Below are 19,604 nucleotides of genomic sequence, written 5' to 3'. Positions count from 1 at the left end.
CTAAAGGCGGCACTAAGCCGCTGGGCCACCGGGGCTGCCCTCCATTATTTTTTCTTTAATCTCTGTGTCCAACGTGGGACCTGAACTCATGACTCTGAGATTAAGAGTCACATACTCTACCAACAGAGCCAGCCAGGTGTCCCCATTATTGTAATAACGTTGAATGGTGACAAGAGATAACATTTATGGCGGTGAGCATTTTGTAATGCATATAAATATTGAATGACTACATTATACACCTGGAAGTAATATAATTGTATTATGTATGTCAACTATCCTTCAATTAAAAAACAAAAAACAAAAAACTGGGGCACCTGGATGGCTCAATAGGTTAAATGTCCAAGTGTCCGAGTATGGATTTCAACTTGGTCATGATCTCAGAGTCATCAGACTGAGTCCTTCATCCAGCCCCACACTGGGTATGGAGCCTGCTTAAGATTCTCTCCCTATATCCTCGCCCTTCCTTTCACTTTCTCTCCCCTTCCCTTTCAAAACAAAACAAGAAAAACAAAAAAGCTTTTTGACAAAACAAGAAAGAACAATCCAATGGAAAAAGAGTCTCTTCAACAAATGGTGTTGGGAAAACTGGACAGCAATATGGGGAAGAATGAAACTAGACCACTTTCTTGCACCATACACAAAAACAAATTAAAAATGGATGAGAGACCTAAATGTGAGACAGGAAACCATCAAAATCTTAGAGGACACAGGCAGCAATGTCTTTGACATTAGCTGTAGCAACCTCTTATTGATACTTCTCCAGAGACAAGGGAAACAAAAGCAAAAAATGAACTATAGAGACTTCATCAAGATAAAAAGCTTCCGCACGATAAAAGGAAACAATCAATAAAAAGGCAGCCTAGGAAATGGGAGAAGATATTTGCAAATGACATATCTGATAAAGAGTCAGTATCCAAAATCAATTGGATATCAGGGCAATTGATTGAACATATCAGGGCGGCCCCGGTGGCTCAGTGGTGTAGCGCCGCCTTCAGCCCAGGGCGTGATCCTGGTGACCGGGGATCGAGTCCCACGTCGGGCTCCCTACATGGAGCCTGCTTCTCCCTCTGCCTGTGTCTCTGCCTCTCTGTGTCTCTCATGAATAAATAGATAAAATCTTAGAAAAAAAAAAAAAGAAGAACGTATCAAACTCAACACCCAAAAGACAAATAATCCAGCTAAGAAATAGGCAGAAGACATGAATAGACATTTTTCCAAAGAAGACATCCAGATGGCCAAAAGACGCATGAAAAAAATACTCAACATCACTCGACATCAGGGAAATACAAATCAAAACGTCAGTGAGCCACTTCACACCTGCCAGAAAGTCTAAAATTAACTACACAGGAAACAACAGATGTTTTTTTTTTATTTTTATTTTTTATTTTTTTTAATTTATTTTTTATTGGTGTTCAATTTACTAACATACAGAATAACCCCCAGTGCCCGAACCCATTCCCTCCCACCCCCCGCCCTCCTCCCCTTCTACCACCCCTAGTTCGTTTCCCAGAGTTAGCAGTCTTTACGTTCTGTCTCCCTTTCTGATATTCCCCACACATTTCTTCTCCCTTCCCTTATATTCCCTTTCACTATTATTTATATTCCCCAAATGAATGAGAACATATAATGTTTGTCCTTCTCCGACTGACTTACTTCACTCAGCAGGAAACAACAGATGTTGATGAGGATGTGGAGAAGGGGGTACTCTCTTGCACCGCTGGTGGGAGTGCAAACCGGTGCAGCCACTCTGGAAAACAGTATGGAGGCTCCTCACAAAATTAAAAAAGTACAACCCAGCAATTGCACTACTAGGCATTTACCCAAAGGAAACAAAAATACTGATTCGAAGGGGCACATGCACCCTGAAGTTTATAGCAGCGTTATCAACAATAACCAAATTATGGGGAGAGCCCAGATGTCCATCGACTGATGAATGGATAAATAAGATGTGGTAAACATTTACGGTGGAATGTTGTGTGGCTGTCAAAAGAATGAAATCTTGCCATTTGCAATGACTTGGATGGAGCCAGGGTATATTATGCTAAACAAAACAAGTCACGGGATCCCTGGGTGGCGCAGCGGTTTGGTGCCTGCCTTTGGCCCAGGGCACGATCCTGGAGACCCGGAATCGAATCCCAGGTCAGGCTCCCGGTGCATGGAGGCTGCTTCTCCCTCTGCCTGTGTCTCTGCCTCTCTCTCTCTCTCTCTCTCTCTATCATAAATAAATAAAAATTAAAAAAACAAAACAAAACAAAACAAAACAAAAGTCAGCCAGAGAAAAACAAATACCATATGATTTCGCTTGTATGTGTAATTTAGGAAACAAAATAGATGAATATAGGGGAAGGGAAAAAAAGAGAGGGAGGCAAACCATAAGAGACTCTTTTTTATTTTTATTTTTATTTATGATAGTCACAGAGAGAGAGAGAGAGAGGCAGAGACATAGGCAGAGGGAGAAGCAGGCTCCATGCACCGGGAACACGATGTGGGACTCGATCCCGGGTCTCCAGGATCATGCCCTGGGCCAAAGGCAGGTGCCAAACCCCTGAGCCACCCGGGCTGCCCTCCCCTTTTATTTTTATCTATTTATTTAGGGAAAGAGCACAGCAGGGGGAGGGGAAGGGACAGAGGAGAGAGAATCCGAGGCAGACTCCAGAGTGGAGAGCCCTGGGCTGGGCTGGGCTGGGTCCCACAAGCCTGAGGACCATGACCTGAGCTTTTTCCCCTAGTCTACGGCTTGTCTTTTTATTCTCTTAACAGTGTCACCGTCTTGCCCCCTGTCCTCTGCTCTCCCTGCCTCTGGCAACCACCAATCTGTTCTCTATATCTGTGAATTTGTTGTTTCTTCCTTTTTAGTGGGGTTCACTAAACCCCACTTTTTTTGGTTATACACATAAGTGAAATCATATGGTATTTGTCCATATATCCATATGGTATTTGTCCTTCTCCTTCTGCCTGTGTCTTGCCTGTCTCTTTCTGTGTCTCACATGAATAATAATAAATAAATCTTAACGAATGAATGAATGAATAAATAAATAAATAAAATAAATAAAATCCTTAAAAAATAAGTAAATGTTCCTTTCTTTTTTTATTTTTATTTTACTTTTAAAAGATTTTATTTAGGGATCCCTGGGTAGTGCAGCGGTTTAGCGCCTGCCTTTGGCCCAGGGCGCGATCCTGGAGACCCGGGATCGAATCCCACGTCGGGCTCCCCGTGCATGGAGCCTGCTTCTCCCTCTGCCTGTGTCTCTGCCTCTCTCTCTCTCTCTGTGTGACTATCGTAAATAAATAAAATAAAAAATATTTTATTTATGCATGAGACACACACACACACAGAGGCAGAGACACAGAGTCAGAGAAACAGGCAGAGGGTGACGCAGGCTCCCTGCAGGACTCGATCCCAGGGCCCCAGGGACCACGACCTGAGCCCAAGGCAGACGCTCGACCACCGAGGCACCCAGACGTCCCTGTTCCTATTTTTCTTGAAAATTTCCGTGTACCCTAAAACCCAGGCTTTCTTGTTATGAAAAAAACAAAAAAACAAAAATAAAACAAAAACAAAAACAAATGAATGCTTGAAACCACTTTTTGCATACTTTGGGTTTTGAGGTTCCCAGAGATGAATATTCTGGGCACGACTTTTATCTAAATTAGCCGAGTAATGCAGCAGTCACTGCACAATTGGAAGTGGAACCCGCCCTTTAACAAAGGACGACCCCAAAACAGGGAGTTAAAAAATAAAACTGTGTGGCGCCAGGAACGTGGGGGGCCTGGCCGTGGAGGGCGCCCCGGGGACGCGCGGGTAGCGCGGCGGGTGCATCCACTGCGCGGCCTGCCCGGGGGAGGGGGAGGGGGGGGACACGGGGCAGCAGCCTTCCCGCCTGGGGGGTGCGGCGGGTGCATCCACTGCGCGGCCTGCCCGGGGGAGGGGGAGGGGGGGGACACGGGGCAGCAGCCTTCCCGCCTGGGGGGTGCGGCGGGTGCATCCACTGCGCGGCCTGCCCGGGGGAGGGGGGGAGGGGGGGGACACGGGGCAGCAGCCTTCCCGCCTGGGGGGGTGCGGCGGGTGCATCCACTGCGCGGCCTGCCCGGAGGAGGGGGGGAGGGGGGGGACACGGGGCAGCAGCCTTCCCGCCTGGGGGGGTGCGGCGGGTGCATCCACTGCGCGGCCTGCCCGGGGGAGGGGGGGAGGGGGGGGACACGGGGCAGCAGCCTTCCCGCCTGGGGGGTGCGGCGGGTGCATCCACTGCGCGGCCTGCCCGGAGGAGGGGGGGGAGGGGAGGGACACGGGGCAGCAGCCTCCGGCCGGGGCGGCCCCACGCCGGCGGAGGTCGCAGGAGGCCCGGGGCGCCGCGCAGTGGACCCAGGCCCCGCCTCCGGCCGGGGTCGCGGGAAGCCTCGGGCTCCTCCCCGCGGCCGCCGATGCGGCGGGGCGGGGCGGGGCGGGGCGGGGCGGGGCGGGCCTGCGGGCGGCGGCGGCGCTGTGGTTGCTGCGCGGCGCCCGCCCAGTCCCGCGGCCCCGGCTCCCCCGCGCGCCCGCCCGGCTCGGCCCAGGCGCGGGCGGACAGGTGCGCGCTCCCCGCAGGATGGCGGTCGCCGTCGTGGTCCTCAGGCTCCTCGTGTGCCTCCTGGCCTCGCCCCTGTTCCTGCTGCACGCCCTGGGCCTGTGGAGCCAGATATGCAAGAGGTGGTGGTTCCCCCACTTCTTGGCGAGGTTCAGCGTGATGTACAACGAGCGGATGGCGGGCAGGAAGCGGGAGCTCTTCGGCAGCCTGCAGGCGTTCGCGGGCCCCTCGGGGAGGCTGTCCCTGCTGGAGGTGGGCTGCGGCACCGGCGCCAACTTCCAGTTCTACCCGCCGGGGTGCAGGGTGACCTGCGTGGACCCCAACCCCAACTTCGAGAAGTTCTTGATCAAGAGCATCGCGGAGAACCGACACCTGCAGTTCGAGCGCTTCGTGGTGGCGGCGGGGGAGGACATGCCGCAGGTGGCCGACGGCTCGGTGGACGTGGTGGTCTGCACCCTGGTGCTGTGCTCCGTGCGGGACCAGGGGCAGATCCTGCGGGAGGTGTGCAGGGTGCTGAGGCCGGTGAGTGACGCGCGGGGTGCCCCAGGACTGGTGGCTGGGAACCGCCCTCAGCCCAAGCCGTGCGTCCGCTCCGGTGGCTCAAAGGTTCCTACATAAAAAGCGAAGCTACTAGAGAAGGCGCTGTGGATTTTTTTTTTTTTTTAAGATTTTACTTATTCATTCATAGAGACACAGAGAGAGAGAGAGAGAGAGGCAGAGACCCAGGCAGAGGGAGAAGCAGGCTCCATGCAGAGAGCCCGACGTGGGACCCGATCCCAGGGCCTCGGGGTCACGCCCTGAGCTGAGCCACCCAGGTGCCCTGGCACTCTGTTGAATTCTTAAGCTCTAAAGGGAAAGGGATTCTGAGTACATAAAATTTTAAGACTTCTACAGAGGAAAAAAAAAAAGTACTATAAACAAAATAAAGTATCAAAACATAGAAGTATTTGCCAGGGATGATAGACAAAAAGATGAACTTCCTTCATTTTAAAAGGCATTATGGATCCAAAGATCAATAGGGTTTCTTTAAATAATAAGAAAAACACAGAGAAAGATAGGCAAACCTCAGGAACAGAAATATAAATAAAAATAGCCTCCTCTAGGGGCACCTGGGCGGCTCAGTCCATCAAGCATGGGATTCTAGATTTCCCCTGGGGTCTCGATCTCAAGGTTGTGGGATGGAGGCCCCCCATCCGGCTCTGCTCTGGGCATAGAGCCTGCTTGGGATTGTCTCTCCTTTCCCCCCTAGCCCGCTCTCCCTCTCTCAAAAGTAAATAAAGCAATAAAAGCCAATCATATAAAAATGCTCAACTGTAGGTGCAATTAAAGAAACTAAAGCAAGATGCCATTTTTTACATATTGTACCGTCAGAGGCTTTTAAGGTAAATATGGTTATTGAGGTTTGGGAAGCAGGACACTCCCATACACATTGGAGGAAGTGCCCTCTTTGGAGGGTAACTTGAGAATATCAAATTTTAAAGCGCACGTAGCCTTTTATCCAGCAGTAATTTATCCTAGAGCTACACTGCACAAATATGCAAAAATGTGTCTCTATGCAAAGGCACTCAGTGGAGTATTCGTAATAGCAGGAATTAGAAATAACCTAGATGTCCATCAACAGGAGGCTGTTCAAGTAAATTGTCACACAGTACAAAAGAATTCTGTGCATCTGTTAAAAAGAACAAGGAAGAGTTATCTAGGCTGATACAAAAAAAGTCCCCAAGAGATAATGTTAAAGGGACATTAATGAAATGTTAATGTTAAATGAGAGCAGAGACTATTACGTAGACGGTAAACCCGCTGTGTGAGGGCTTAGACACACACACACACGTATGTACATATACATTGTGTATATGTTAATGGAAAGGATAGAGAAGAAAATTTTTTTTTAAGATTTATCCATCTATTAGAGAGAGAGAGAGAGAAAACACTTGAATATGTGAGCAAGGGGAGGGGCAGAGGGAGAGAGAATCTCAGAAGACTGCTGAGCGCAGAGCTTAATCCCAGGACCCTGAGATCATGACCTGAGCCAAAAATCAAGAGTCAGAGGCTTAACTGGGGCACCCAGGCGCCCCTAGACAAGAAACTATTAACAGTGGTTGCCTTGCGGGAATGGGATTCAATATAGGGTAGAGTCACTTTTCGTTGTGTATCTTTCTGTATAGTTTGAAATTCTTTATACCTAAATGATTTTCACCTATTTACTAATTTTTTAAAATAGCTTTATTCTTAACTTGGTTGAATGTAAGTAAAGCACGGACATCTCAACGGTTGAACTCACTGTCCTAGGAGAAAAGGATGTTCCTCAGGAAGAAACAGGAAGTTCCTCAGGAAGACAGGGGCTTGAAATGGGGTTGACAGACAATGATCTCCTTGTCTTTGGCTCAAGGAGAGGCCAACATCAGAGTAGTAAATGAAGACGTTTGGATTCTTTTTTTTTTTTAAGATTTATTTATTTGAGAGAGAGAGTGTGTGCACGAGTGGGGAGAGGGCAGAGGGAGGGAAGCAGACTCCCTGTTGAGTGCAGAGCCCATGAGGGGGGATTGGGGGGTACCCGATCCTGCAACCCCGAGGATCAGGACCTGAGCCGAAATCAAGAGTCAGACACTTAACTGACTGAGCCTCCAGGTGCCCCCAAACCTTGTGATTCTTATATCCAAACGCTGGATTCTTGTGTCCTAAGACTGGATAGGGACTAGGCCAGGCTAGTGAGTGTTTTGCTTATCTGTGACCCCTACAAAGCAAGTAATGCTTCCCTGCATTTCCCAGCACTGTGACTGAGACCGCATCCAGTGGTCTTCCTTAGCTGCTGGGAAGCACCCAGCATTCAGCACTCAGCTGCACACAACCAGGAGCTTTATTACAGTGAGCTTTAACCCTCACAACAGTCCTTGGAAGCAGATATTGCCTTCATGTTGTGTTGAGGAAACAGAGGTTAAGAAGCTTGCCCCAGGGGTGGCGCAGCAGTTTAGCGCCTGCCTTTGGCCCAGGGCGCGATCCTGGAGACCCGGGATCGAATCCCACGTCGGGCTCCCGGTGCATGGAGCCTGCTTCTCCCTCTGCCTGTGTCTCTGCCTCTCTCTCTCTCTGTGACTATCATAAATAAATAAAAATTTAAAAAAAAATTAATCTTTAAAAAAGAAGCTTGCCCCAGGGATCCCTGGGTGGCTCAGCAGTTTAGCCCCTGCCTTCGGCCCAGGTGGTGACCCCAGGGTCCCGGGATCGAGTCCCACGTCAGGCTCCCTGCATGGAGCCTGCTTCTCCCTCTGCCTGTGTCTCTGCCTCTCTCTCTGTGTCTCTCATGAATAAATAAAGTCTCTAAAAAGAAAAGAAACTTGCCCAAGGTTACACAGCCAATAGGTCTTTCTTTTCTTTTTTTTCTTTTATGGTGAAAAAAATTATATTTAGATTTATACCCGGCTGGACTCAGTTTAGATGATCCCAGTTTTGTTGCCAGCATCCAAAGCATCATAGCCAGGAGCCAGTGGAGCATACACTTTCTTCTCTCCATCAGGCCTGATCAAGGCATTGACCTTGGCCCCATCAATGTCATAGAGCTTCTTCACAGCCCGTTTGACCTGGTGCTCACTGGTCTTGACATGCACAATGAACACAAGCGTGTTGTTGGCTTCTATTTTCTTCCTGGCTGACTCGGTAGTCGGGGGAACTTGATGAGGGCATAGGGATCAAGCTTGTTTCTTCAGGATCTTTGGGCTGCCTTCGGAGCCGCAGGGTCTTGGGTCGTAGGAATGTAGGTGACGTACGAATCTTTTCTTGGGACTGTGCATGCCTTTCAGCACCGCTTTCTTAGCTTTCAAAGCCTTTGCTTTGGCATCGGCTTTGGGAGGGCAGGGGCTTCCTTCTTTGGTGTCAGCACCATCTTCGAAAATGGTCTTTCTTTATTTCTTTTTCTTTCTTTTTTCTTTCCTTTTTTTTTTTTTTTCCCTGACTTTCTTTAATGCAAGTATTCCTACTGCTGCACCACACTGTTTGTCACTAGGGCCTTTTTCTCTCACCAGCTTCCACATTTCTGCCACTTTTGCTGGCTGTTCTTCCTCTGCCCATCTCTAAATACTGGAGTTTGCTTTTTTGGCTCTCATTTTACTTAATTAAATACGGCCCCAGGGGCATTTCATGGGCCTCCCACAGTTTTCAATTACTGTGCATGTACAGATGGTTTCCAAATGGATAGATCTAGCCCAGATCCTTCTTCTAACCCCAAACCTGCGTATCCATGTGTCTACTCAACCGTCACCTGAATGGGTGATGGGCACCTCTGGTTTACCCTGTGTTACCCAGAGGGCAACATAGGCCTCCCCGGACCTGGGGCTCCTCCTGTCCTAGTCTATGGAAATCTTTTTCTTCTTCTTCTTCTTTTTTTTTTTTAATCCAATTAGGAAACTCCAAGCTTTCCATTCCTGCACACAGGCCTTCACTTACCCATAGAACTGGGGAAACTGCCACCTGTCAGCTCTCTGCCTGGGATAGGCATGATTAGGGTGGCCAGAGGAGACTAGAAGAGTGTGACCCTCACCCCGGGTTTTGGAGGGGATTTGGAGGACCCCTTCTCCTACTCCCCACAGGGGTAGATGGGCAGAAAAGAATTCTGAAGTCCTGTTAATGTATAACCTCTACTATGTGGATACTTCCCCTGCATTTATAGGACTGTCCGAGACGAGACGAAAGTAGCAGCTGCTAATGCCTACAGGACAGTGATTTGCACATCACATCCGACGAATAAAATCCCTAACGGCACAGGGGTACCATGACTTCACTAATGCTTTTAGATGCTTCAGTACTTTAATTCATATCATTTACATCCTTGTGACAATGGTACAAAAATATCAGACGTGATTCTTTAGTCTCAGGCAGTGCTAGGTATGGATTCAGCTCTCTCACAGGTTTGCAAAGCAGAACCCAAGAACAATGTTTAGAAGAAGTAAAAAGAAAATTTTTTTTAATTTTAAAGAATAAGTTTAAAAAATTGTAATTAAAAGGTAAACAACAGGGATGCCTGGCTGGCTCAGTCAGTAGAGTATGTGACTCTTGACCTCAAGGTTGTGAGTTCAAGCCCTACACTGAGTGTAGAGATTCCTTAAAAATAAAATCTTAAAAAAAAAAAAAGGTAGTCTTATTATACTAAATGCCCTTGCTAAGCAGTAAGAAAAACCCAACACCCTATTAGAAAACTAATAAAGGCGTTGCCTGGGTGGCTCAGTGGTTGAGCATCTGCCTTCAGCTCAGGTTGTGATCCTGGGGTCCCGGGATTGAGTCCCATGTCAGGCTCCCTGCATGGAGCCTGCTTCTCCCTCTGCCTGGGTCTCTGCCTCTCTCTCTCTCTCTCTCTGTCTCTCATGAATAAATAAATAAAATCTTTTTAAAAAATGTTTTAGAATAATATTTGAGTACATAAATCAAACAAAGCCGGTTACAAAACAGAAGGTACATTCTAGTCCTAGTCCTAACTTTAGGGGAAAAAAAAAAAAACATCTTCACATGATGTACACACAAAATCTTGACAGCGGTTATCTTGAGATGATAGACTAGTGCTTGTTTCTCTGTTTGAACTTTTCTGCAGTGCCTAAAATCAACACACGGGCGAGGCCTCTGGAGCCAGTCTGTCCAGGTTCAAAGCATTTATAAGCTGTGTGACCCTGGGCAAGTTGCTCATTTTCTGTGTGACTCTTCCCCCACCTGTAAAAATAGGAATGATGGATGATATTGACCCAAATAGTTCACTGTAAGGATTAAGTGAGTTGACGCGCGCCAGGCACGAAGGCTAGTGGCTTGCACGCAGGAGCACTGCACGTTTAGCCAGGATGATGCAGTACTCGATCATCACAAGATGCGCATTAGTTGCCTTAGATTGGCAACTGTATAAAATTTGACAGGAGGCGAGACTATTGGCCAAAATAGTGTCTTAGCAAGTTCTGATTTACGCAGGCCTTCTCGTGAAGTGAGTGAGCCTCAAGAGCCACAGAAATCGAAGAAGCTTCAATCATCTTACAAACCTGTGCTTTAGAAACTAAAATCCTGGTTTTTTTTTTTTTTTTCCTTCTCAGGGAGGGGCTTTCTTTTTCCTGGAGCATGTCGCAGCTGAGAGCTCAACTTGGAATTACTTCTGGCAACAAATCCTGCACCCCTTCTGGCACCTGCTGTTTGACAGGTGCCACCTGACCAGAGAGAGCTGGAAGGCGCTGGAGCGGGTGCCCTTCTCCCAACTCAAGCTGCAGCATTTCCAGGCTCCGCTGTCCTGGGAGCTGGTGCGCCCTCACATCTCTGGGTACGCCGTCAAGTAGCCTGCGCCGCGGGGAGTGGGGGGCTGAGCGGCTCTTAGCCTCAGGCTGCAGTTTTACACTTAAGATACTAACTGGGAGAAAGGGAACCTTCTCTTTGTAAGGTAAAGTTGCATTTTGTCTCTAAGTGTTTATCTACCTATTTAGCCATCTTCTGTTGTCCCCCCAAGAGGATCGAAACCAAAACCAAAGCCAAACAGGACTCTCTCCCTTAAAAGGAAGGGCTGGGCTTTCACAACCGAAGTTTAGCATTAGCCCCAAATGTTGGTTTATGTGGTTAACTTCAAGATCCTTCCAGCTGTCTTAAATTGTTAGCTGGCAGGTTTTCATTTCACCCCCTCGAGAGCTTGGTGCTTGGAAGCAGTGAAATCACGCAAAAGATGACTTGGTAAAGGGAGAAGCGACAAGATCTTAAGGCTTCACAAACTGAATAGAGAATTACTAACTAGTTGAAAATCCAAATCTAAAGAACCCAGGTCTCTTTGAAAGAGAAATCTGAGTCTGTTTGTTGTTCTTAGTATCCATGGGTTGGTTTTCAAAATTGATGGATGGGGGGTTCCAACCCTGGTTCTGCCCAGCTTTGGTGTTTTTACTCCCCTATTTCTAGTGACGTTAGTTTTCCTGCATTCCAGTCTTCAATGCTAAAGATAAGGATTGTACTTGACACATGAGTATATCCAGACAAATAGTTGAGGCCCTTAAGTTGCTTGAGTACATGTTCCTTATTATGTAGCATATACTCTGCTGCATGTCTTAGATTGTAGGTAAGGGAAAGGCCTACTGCAACTAGGAAGACCTTGTGTAATTCGGAACACTCTGTAAGAGCCCCTCACACCCAGGCGGTCCGGGCGTCTGTAAAGTAGATGCGTATTTGGGGTATTATTCCGACCGATTGCCACTCCTGTCCCGAGATGATTTCTTTGTTTCTTGCCACCATGGAAACCTCTGAAAATCATAAGGGCTTTGAAAACAAGTGTTGGGTTGCTCAGTCAGAGGGATTAAGAATAGCATTTCCAGCAATAGTTTGTGTGTATTTTGATAAACTTAGTATATTTTCTGTAAAGTATAATGACTTTACAAAGGGACTATTTTAAATAACGAAATCAATCGATAAATTCACGTAGATTTTAGGAATGGAAATAAATGGTTTATATCTTTGCTGGCTTCGTGTTCTTTTTTTTTTTTTTTAATGTTTCTGGAAGGGGAAAATTAAGCTATCTGAACATACAGATTTTTCTTTCTACCGCTGGGCAACCGTAAACACATCTAGTGGATTTTAGAGAAAGCAGTTTTGGGAGGATCAGAATGGGTTTTTGAAAAGTTCAAGTCCAAAAACCCCCACTTGTAAGATCCACAGAGTAGAAAGAAGGGGCGCTTACTATCCTAATGCTCTCCGACATAAAGACAGTTACTGTTATGGTGAGGTTGGGACGCTCGTCTAAGGCCTCCTGAGCTCTAGAACAGGAATCTCCTCTTTCTACCATCTCCCCAAAGTAGAACCCTCCTTACTACCCACCTCAACTATTGCTGAGGTTAGTCTAGTGATTGAGAAATAGGAAAAAAACACAGGTTGACATGCTGGAATGCTACCAGCACGTTGGAAGAGAAGTAATGCCAAAGTACAAACGCTTATCAATTCCTTCTTGTCTAAGTGGCACGGCAAATATTATCCTCGCTTTCTGTACAATACTAAGATGTAGGGATCCCTGGGTGGCGCAGCAGTTTGGCGCCTGCCTTTGGCCCAGGGTGCGATCCTGGAGACCCGGGATCGGATCCCACGTCAGGCTCCCGGTGCATGGAGCCTGCTTCTCCCTCTGCCTGTGTCTCTGCCTCTCTCTCCTCTCTCTCTCTCTGTGACTATCATAAATAAATAAAAATTAAAAAAAAAATAAGATGTAGAGAAACAAAGTTTCTCACATTCCACAAGTTACTGAGCAGGTCTTAGAAGCCCCGATTCCCCAAACTACAAAACCTGTTTTGACATCGTCACTGCTATATTACCTCCTCACTGCTTTCCTCTGAGGCCAGAAGACACACATTTATGGCCATTCCAACAGCCTGTGGAAGTGACCCAAATCCATGCAAAATGGAAAGAGAAAAAGGCAAAACATGTTCCAGGGTGCTAGTTAGGATTTCTTTGATGGCAAGTGACGCAACTCTCAACCAAAAAGGCTTAAGTAGAAAAAAGACTTCAATGACTCAAATTAGTGAAAAGAACAGGGACAGAAAGCCTCAGGTACAGCTTGAGCAGGGCTCAGCTGATATTATCAGATGTCACATCTGCCCTCCTGTCTGCCCTACCAGGCGGGGAGTCTGTGGAAGTAGTGCCAATCTTCATGCTTTCAGAGGCCAAGGCCAGTTGGAGAGATCAAGTCTGTTTTTGCACAAACTCCAACCAAAGTTCTGGACTGAGTCTCAGTTGGCTCAGATTGACAATACTGGGTCCAAGTCCATGCCTGCACCAGTCACAGTGTTTAATCCAGATGGATCGTGCTGACTTGCTCAAGTACAGCTCACAAGGCTTCACTGCTGGGCCTCCGCACCCCCAGACCAAGTGAGCTGAGACAAAGAGAGTTCTATATTCTCCAAATGAGAACAGGGCCTGTGACTGGGGAAAGCAGAAACGGACGCTGAGGAGGCACCGCAAATACTCACTATAAACACAGCGCTGGGGACGCCTGGGTGGCTCAGCGGTTGAGAGCCTGACTTCAGCTCAGGGCGTGATCCTGGAGTCCCGGGACCAAGTCCCACGTCGGGCTCCCTGCATGGAGCCTGCTTCTCCCTCTGCCTGGGTCTCTGCCTCTTTCTCTCTGTGTGTCTTTCATGAATAAATAAATAAAATATTAAAACAAAAAAAAAAACCACAGCGCTGCATTTGGATCAGACCCTCGGTCTGCCTTCCTGGGGCAGATCACATAGTACCAGGCTGAGAACACGGGCATTTCACTAGGATCACCGTATGCGATGAGGAAAATAAAAGACAAAACGACACGGGCTTTGGCATCAAAGTTACCTTGGTCGAGTCCTGGGCTGTGTCATTTGTTGATGATGTGACCTTGGGCAAGTTATTTTTCTCATGTCACTTCATCTGTTAATGAGGATAATATCCACCCAACGGTTATTGGGAGGAATTCATGAAGTAAAACACTTGGTACTTAATAAATGTTGACCTTCATTCAACAAATAGCTACCGTGTACTTTGCTCTTGGTGTTGGCTTAGTGCTGAATCAGCTAGACGTGTTCCCTGCCCTCTGGGGCCCTCAGCCGGGTAAACTCGCCAGCCACGGGGGAGAGGTGCCAGGGGCTGGGAAAATTGGAATCTGACCCAGTCGGGAGGAGGATCCCAGGCTTCCTTGAGAAAGTGACACTCGATCTGAATGCCAGGGGCTATTAGGATTTCGGCATAACAGAGCAGCTTGTGCCATAGATAAATAAAAGCCAATTTGCTCAGGGAACTGAAGGCAGGCAGGGTGAGTCCGAGGGGAGGATCAGGATGAATACTGTTTACATCAGCTGCTTCCCAATCCTGTTAAGTCCCTGGACCCATGAGCACGATACTTCATTTTAATGATTAACGACACAAGACAAAGCACCACTGAAACTTCTTATGTTTATATTATAAAACATCCTGTTCCCGTTTTCTAATATTGTAATTGTTCCTTTTGAATTCCTACATATTTCATACTTGAACAGCAAGTGAAGCAACCATTGTGTAATAGTTCCTTGTGTACTCTTGACCGGTCACCATAAGCCTTTCCCTTTGCTGTTGCTTTAGAAAAGCCAGAACTTAACTGAAATTCAATTCTTGTTAATCTGTTATGGCAGTTGAGAGGGGGGATGAATCACAGCAGCCTGATGTCAACAAAGGCAAAAAAGAAAACTGTTCAGGAAGTGTCACTTGAATTATTTAGATACCTATACCCGGGCAGCCAGGGTGGCCCAGCAGTTTGGCGCCGCCTTTGGCCCAGGGCCTGATCCTGGAGACCCAGGATTGAGTCCCACGTCGGCTCCCTGCATGGAGCCTGCTTCTCCCTCTGCCTGTGTCTCTGCCTCTCTCTGTGTGTCTCTCATGAATAAATAAATAAAATCTTAAAAAAAAAAATAGATACCTAAACCCAAAAGCCTTCAGGCAAATTAAGAATAATCAGAATTCCCTTATCCATGGAAACCACCAGAATCAAGAGGAGAGGTCATGTTAATTGAAGGCACAGGAAATGAATGTAGAGTGGCCAGTGTTCCCAATTTTTAGTTCAGTTAATGAACAGAATACACACAAAAAAAACCCCATAGTAATTTGCCAACTGAGCAAGGTATTATTTTGGCCCTAAAGGAAACTATGTGGGAACCTGTAGAGAATTATCTAAAAATAAGGAAAACTGCCATTCAGAATTTACTATTCCTAAAGTGAAAATCTCTCACGTCCGATAGCTGTAATTCAGGCTGTGTCCTTCTCAATCTTTTTTTCTTTTTTTAAGATTTTGGCCCAGGGCATGGTCCTGGAGACCTGGGATCGAGTCCCACATCGGGCTCCCTGCAGGGAGCCTGCTTCTCCCTCTGCCTGTGTCTCTGCCTCTCTGTGTGTCACTCATGACTAAATAAATAAAATCTTTAAAAAATATATTTCCTTATTACAGCTCATTCACAAGTCCTTGAAACAGGCAGAGTGACATTCCTCTAGGAGCTCAGCTGCCTCGATGTTAATACTTTGCTAAGGGCAAGAGGCAATCCTAGCCCAACCTCCAGGATGCTGTAAGACTTTTAATATATAAAAATTCCTTTAGGGACGCCTGGGTGGCTCAGCGGTTAAGCGCCTGCCTTTGGCCCAGGGTGGGATCCTGGAGTCCCAGGATCGAGTCCCACATCAGGCTCCCTGCATGGAGCCTGCCTCTCTCTCTATGTCTCTGCCTCTCTCTCTCTCTCTCTGTCTCTCATAACTAAATAAAAATCTTTAAAAATAAATAATAAATAAATAAATAAATAAATAAATAAATAAATAAATAAATATTCCTTTGGAAACTTCCTTTACCTCTAACCCCTAAGATACACGTTGGCAATCATCCTCCAAGCATATGGTGCACCAATATACATCTGAAGGGTCTCATGACTCAGGTTTTATTAGACAGTAATAAATGACTTTTCCCAACAATAGCTAGCCCCCTCAAGGTCCTGGAAACCTTGCCTCCAAAATCCCTTAGTGACTTATGCTATCCCTGACCCCCACCCGCCCATCCAACCTGAAAGTATATAATGGGCCACTCCTCATGACTCCGATGCAGCTCTTTCTGCCCACAGGTCCTGTCCCTGTACTTTAATAAAACCACTTTTTTGCCCCAAAGATGTCTCAAGAATTCCTTCTTGGTTGGCACCGAACCCTAACATCTCTCCTACATCACTCATAACTCTGCAAGGCAGGTAAATGACCTTCAACTGACAAATGAGAAAGCAGACCAGTGGATGTTCCATCACTTGCCCAAAGCCACACGGTGAGTGGTCACACCGGTATGCCTAGGTAGCTCACCTGATTCTAAAGCCCAGGCCTCCCCACATGTGCTTCTTGAGGTTTTCTCAAGCCCAAGTCCCTGTAATTCTGTGTCCTTTCTCCATCATTCCACTGTGAATGGTCCCCCAAGACTCACTGAGTCTGTGTTCAATCCCTTGAGCCTTGCTTATACTCCTAGGCTGTGAGCCATCACCTGTGTGAAAAAGATTCTTAAACCTCTCACTTTTGCCATTTCTTTGATATTTAGAATTTAACTTGTCAGAAACAAAATTCACTGTGTCTTTCCCTAAATAAACAACACTTTCCAATTTCTTCAACACCTACGATTATTTCCCAAGGACCAGATAAAGAAATGCCCTTCTAGAAAGCCTTTGCTGGCTGTTTCAAGAAGCTTCCTCCTAGAAGATACTTGCAAATGACAGATAAAGGGCCAGTATCCAAGATCTATAAAGAACTTATCAAACTCAACACACAAGAAACAAACAATCCAATCATGAAATGGGCAGAAGACATGAACAGACATTTCTCCAAAGAAGACCCACACATGGCCAACAAGCACATGAGAAAATGCTCCACATCACTTGTCTTCAGGGAAACACAAATGAAAACCACAATGAGATACCACTTTACTGGTGAGAACGGCTAAAATTAACAAGACAGGAAACCACAAATGTTGGAGAGGATGTGGAGAAGGGGGAACCCTCTTGCACTGTTGGTGGGAATGTGAACTGGTGCAGCCACTCTGGAAAACTGTGTGGAGGGTCCTCAAAGAGTTAACAATAGAGCTACCCTACAACCCAGCAATTGCACTGTTGGGGATTTACCCCAAAGATACAGATGCAGTGAAAAGCCGGGACACCTGCACCCCAATGTTCACAGCAGCAATGTCTACAATAGCCAAACTGCGCACTCGCAAGCAGAAGGAGGGGCAGAGGGAAAGAGAGACTCCCAAGCAAACTCCCTGTCGAGCACAGAGCCCAACATGGGGCCCGATCCCATGACTCCAAAATCATGACCTGAGCCAAGAGTTGGATGCTCAACCGACTGCACCACCCAGGAGCCCCTCTGGAGACTCGGTATACTTTTAAGGAAATCTCCCACAAAAAATAACTTGGCAAAGCCCTCATTTTTGCCCCTGACAATAAAAAGTTCGGCACCTACGTGGGATGCTGCAAAGAACTTCTACACCGAGTACTAAAGGTACAAACATCATTTCCCAAATCCCTCCAATCCTGGCTCACATTTTCCCTGTCAGGCTAAGCAGGCAGTGTTAGGACTATGAAAGCAGCAGCACTTGGTTCAAATTCTATCTCACTTCTCATGTTATGGGAACAGATTATTTACTCTGATCCCAGAAGAAGAGTTTCTTTTCAACTTTATTGTCCACGAAAGCTTAGGAACAAAGAAATCTAACCCCCCCTTTTTTTTTAAAAGCAAAAGCTGCAATATTAAATTAAATATTTATTATTTGTTTATAAGTATAAATGTTGCCCTGTATCAAATTTCTTACTAATGCACGCAATCTCATCTGCCTATGTGTTGAAAGTGGAAGAAAACATTGGAGAAAGTAGACACAACTAATAAGTCACTAACCTGTCAGCCCACATTTTTTGCTCTTGTGCTTTTATTTTCTTCCCCTTGTAGTTCTGGAAAGGAGGCCTTCTGGGATCCTGGTTAAAATTTTATAGAGAAACATTTGTCTTTTGCTCACACAGCAAACACGTAACCATATCTGGATGACAGATATGTCTGAAAGTGTGAGGATTAGGTAAAAATGGTGTTACCTGGTATCAATTCTTAATTTTTATAGGATCCTAAGAGACTTCTTAAGAATCTGATGAAAGGTCTAGGTCCTCTCTCTGGAAAAATACTCCTCCAAATAAACCTCTCATTTCTAGAGGAAAACGGACATGCCAAGTGCCTCAGTCTGCTGTCATCGTTTCCAAATTGCCACAGATGAAAATTCAAACTCAAAAAAAAAAAAAAAAAAAAAGAAAGAAAATTCAAACTCTGAAGTCCTGTTCCTTTTAAAGATTTTATTTATTTACTTGAGAGAGAGAGAAAGAGCACCAGCATGGGGAGAGGTGGAGGGAGAGGGAGAAGCAGACTCTGCTGAGAGTCTGGGGCTTGATCTCAGGACCCCGGATCGTGACCTGAGCCAAAGGCAGACGCTTAACCAACTGACCTACTCAGGCGCCCCTCAAGTCCTATTCTGGAAACAGCCATTAGCCTTTGACCTCCCCTATGAAGCCTATTCCCCAGCTTAGAGACCTCTACCGCTGCCACCCCGCCTTGTCTCGGGCTGCCAGCCAGCAGGGTGCCCCTTTCTAACCAGGCTGGACAGCAGACGAAACCAGCCCGTCCTCACTCTCCTACTCGGGCCTCCTTATCTTATCGCCATACTAACCGGCCAATTTCTGACTGCGGGGTCTCCTTACCCCCAATCTGCTGCTGCTTCTGTGTTTTTTTTTTTTAAATCTTAGTAAATGGCAAAACTATTTTTGTCCCTCTCACTGAAGCTGGAAACCAGGACATCATCCTAGCTTTCTGTCTTCCTCACCTCCCACAGCCAGTCAGACACTGTCCCTTCCTTTCTTCCCCCATCACGGGCGCACACATCCCTCCTCACTTGGATTAACTGGCCTCAGCCCAACCCCTCCGATCTGTCCTCTGGGCTGCTCTCCAGAACCTAAAAAAACCCCCAAAAAACAAAAAACAAAACAAAACAAAACAGCAACCAAACAACAACAAAAAACACTTCCTGCCTCAAATCCTTTGATGGCTTCTCATGGTTTTCAGATGAAACTTCAAAATCCTTAGCCTGAAATGCAGGCTCTTGTGGTCTGGCCCCACGGGCCCTGTAGCTCGATCCTCTCAAGCCACTGCCACCCCTGGCTCCACACACTGAGCTGTGTGGGCCTCTGCCCCTGGGCCTCACCCCAAGCTGGGCCCCCTGCCGGAGCACCCCTACCCTCTCCTCTCTTCAGCTCAAGGTAGCAGTTCTCTAAAATATCCCAAAGGTCGTTTTCGCCAAAAAGAACTTCCTTGTTTCTCCAGTCTGATTTTTAGGCACTTCATCGGGCTCCTACAAGGCCAGGCGTCCTCCTCCCACCTCCACAAGCTGTGGCGCTGCTCATCCGCCTCCCCAGCCCGGCTCAAAGCTTCCCGGGGACAGGGCGCTTGTCTGGAACCCGGGTTTGTATCTGTGGGGCCCAATCTCTGGGAAACGCCCAAGCGATCCCC

At 46.9% G+C, this 19,604-nt stretch overlaps 1 protein-coding gene and 1 long non-coding RNA gene across 2 annotated transcripts; one reads left to right on the top strand and one right to left on the bottom strand.

Moving 5' to 3' along the window:
* The first annotated feature begins 4,497 nt into the window (after nt 1–4,497).
* On the top strand, nt 4,498–12,019 carry TMT1A (thiol methyltransferase 1A). The gene is made up of 2 exons (XM_072797915.1): nt 4,498–5,087; nt 10,628–12,019. The coding sequence occupies exons 1-2, from the start codon at nt 4,587–4,589 to the stop codon at nt 10,862–10,864; spliced, it is 738 nt and encodes a 245-aa protein (XP_072654016.1). The 5' UTR covers nt 4,498–4,586; the 3' UTR covers nt 10,865–12,019.
* LOC140617092 (uncharacterized) lies at nt 10,654–14,034 on the bottom strand. The gene is made up of 2 exons (XR_012017341.1): nt 13,875–14,034; nt 10,654–13,679 (listed from the first exon to the last, which is right to left on the bottom strand). It is a non-coding gene; the product is annotated as an uncharacterized lncRNA (long non-coding RNA).
* Between the last annotated feature and the right edge of the window lie 5,570 nt (nt 14,035–19,604).

The sequence above is a fragment of the Canis lupus genome, chromosome 25 (assembly GCF_048164855.1).
Source record: "Canis lupus baileyi chromosome 25, mCanLup2.hap1, whole genome shotgun sequence".
NCBI classification, from domain to species: Eukaryota; Metazoa; Chordata; class Mammalia; order Carnivora; family Canidae; genus Canis; species Canis lupus.
This window is presented reverse-complemented; position numbering and strand designations above follow the sequence as displayed.

Coding starts and splice junctions, on each gene's coding strand:
- TMT1A (XM_072797915.1), top strand. CDS start 4,587: ATGGCGGTCGCCGTCGTGGTCCTCAGGCTCCTCGTGTGCCTCCTGGCC. Junction 5,088..10,627: donor TGTGCAGGGTGCTGAGGCCG/GTGAGTGACGCG, acceptor TTTCCTTCTCAG/GGAGGGGCTTTCTTTTTCCT.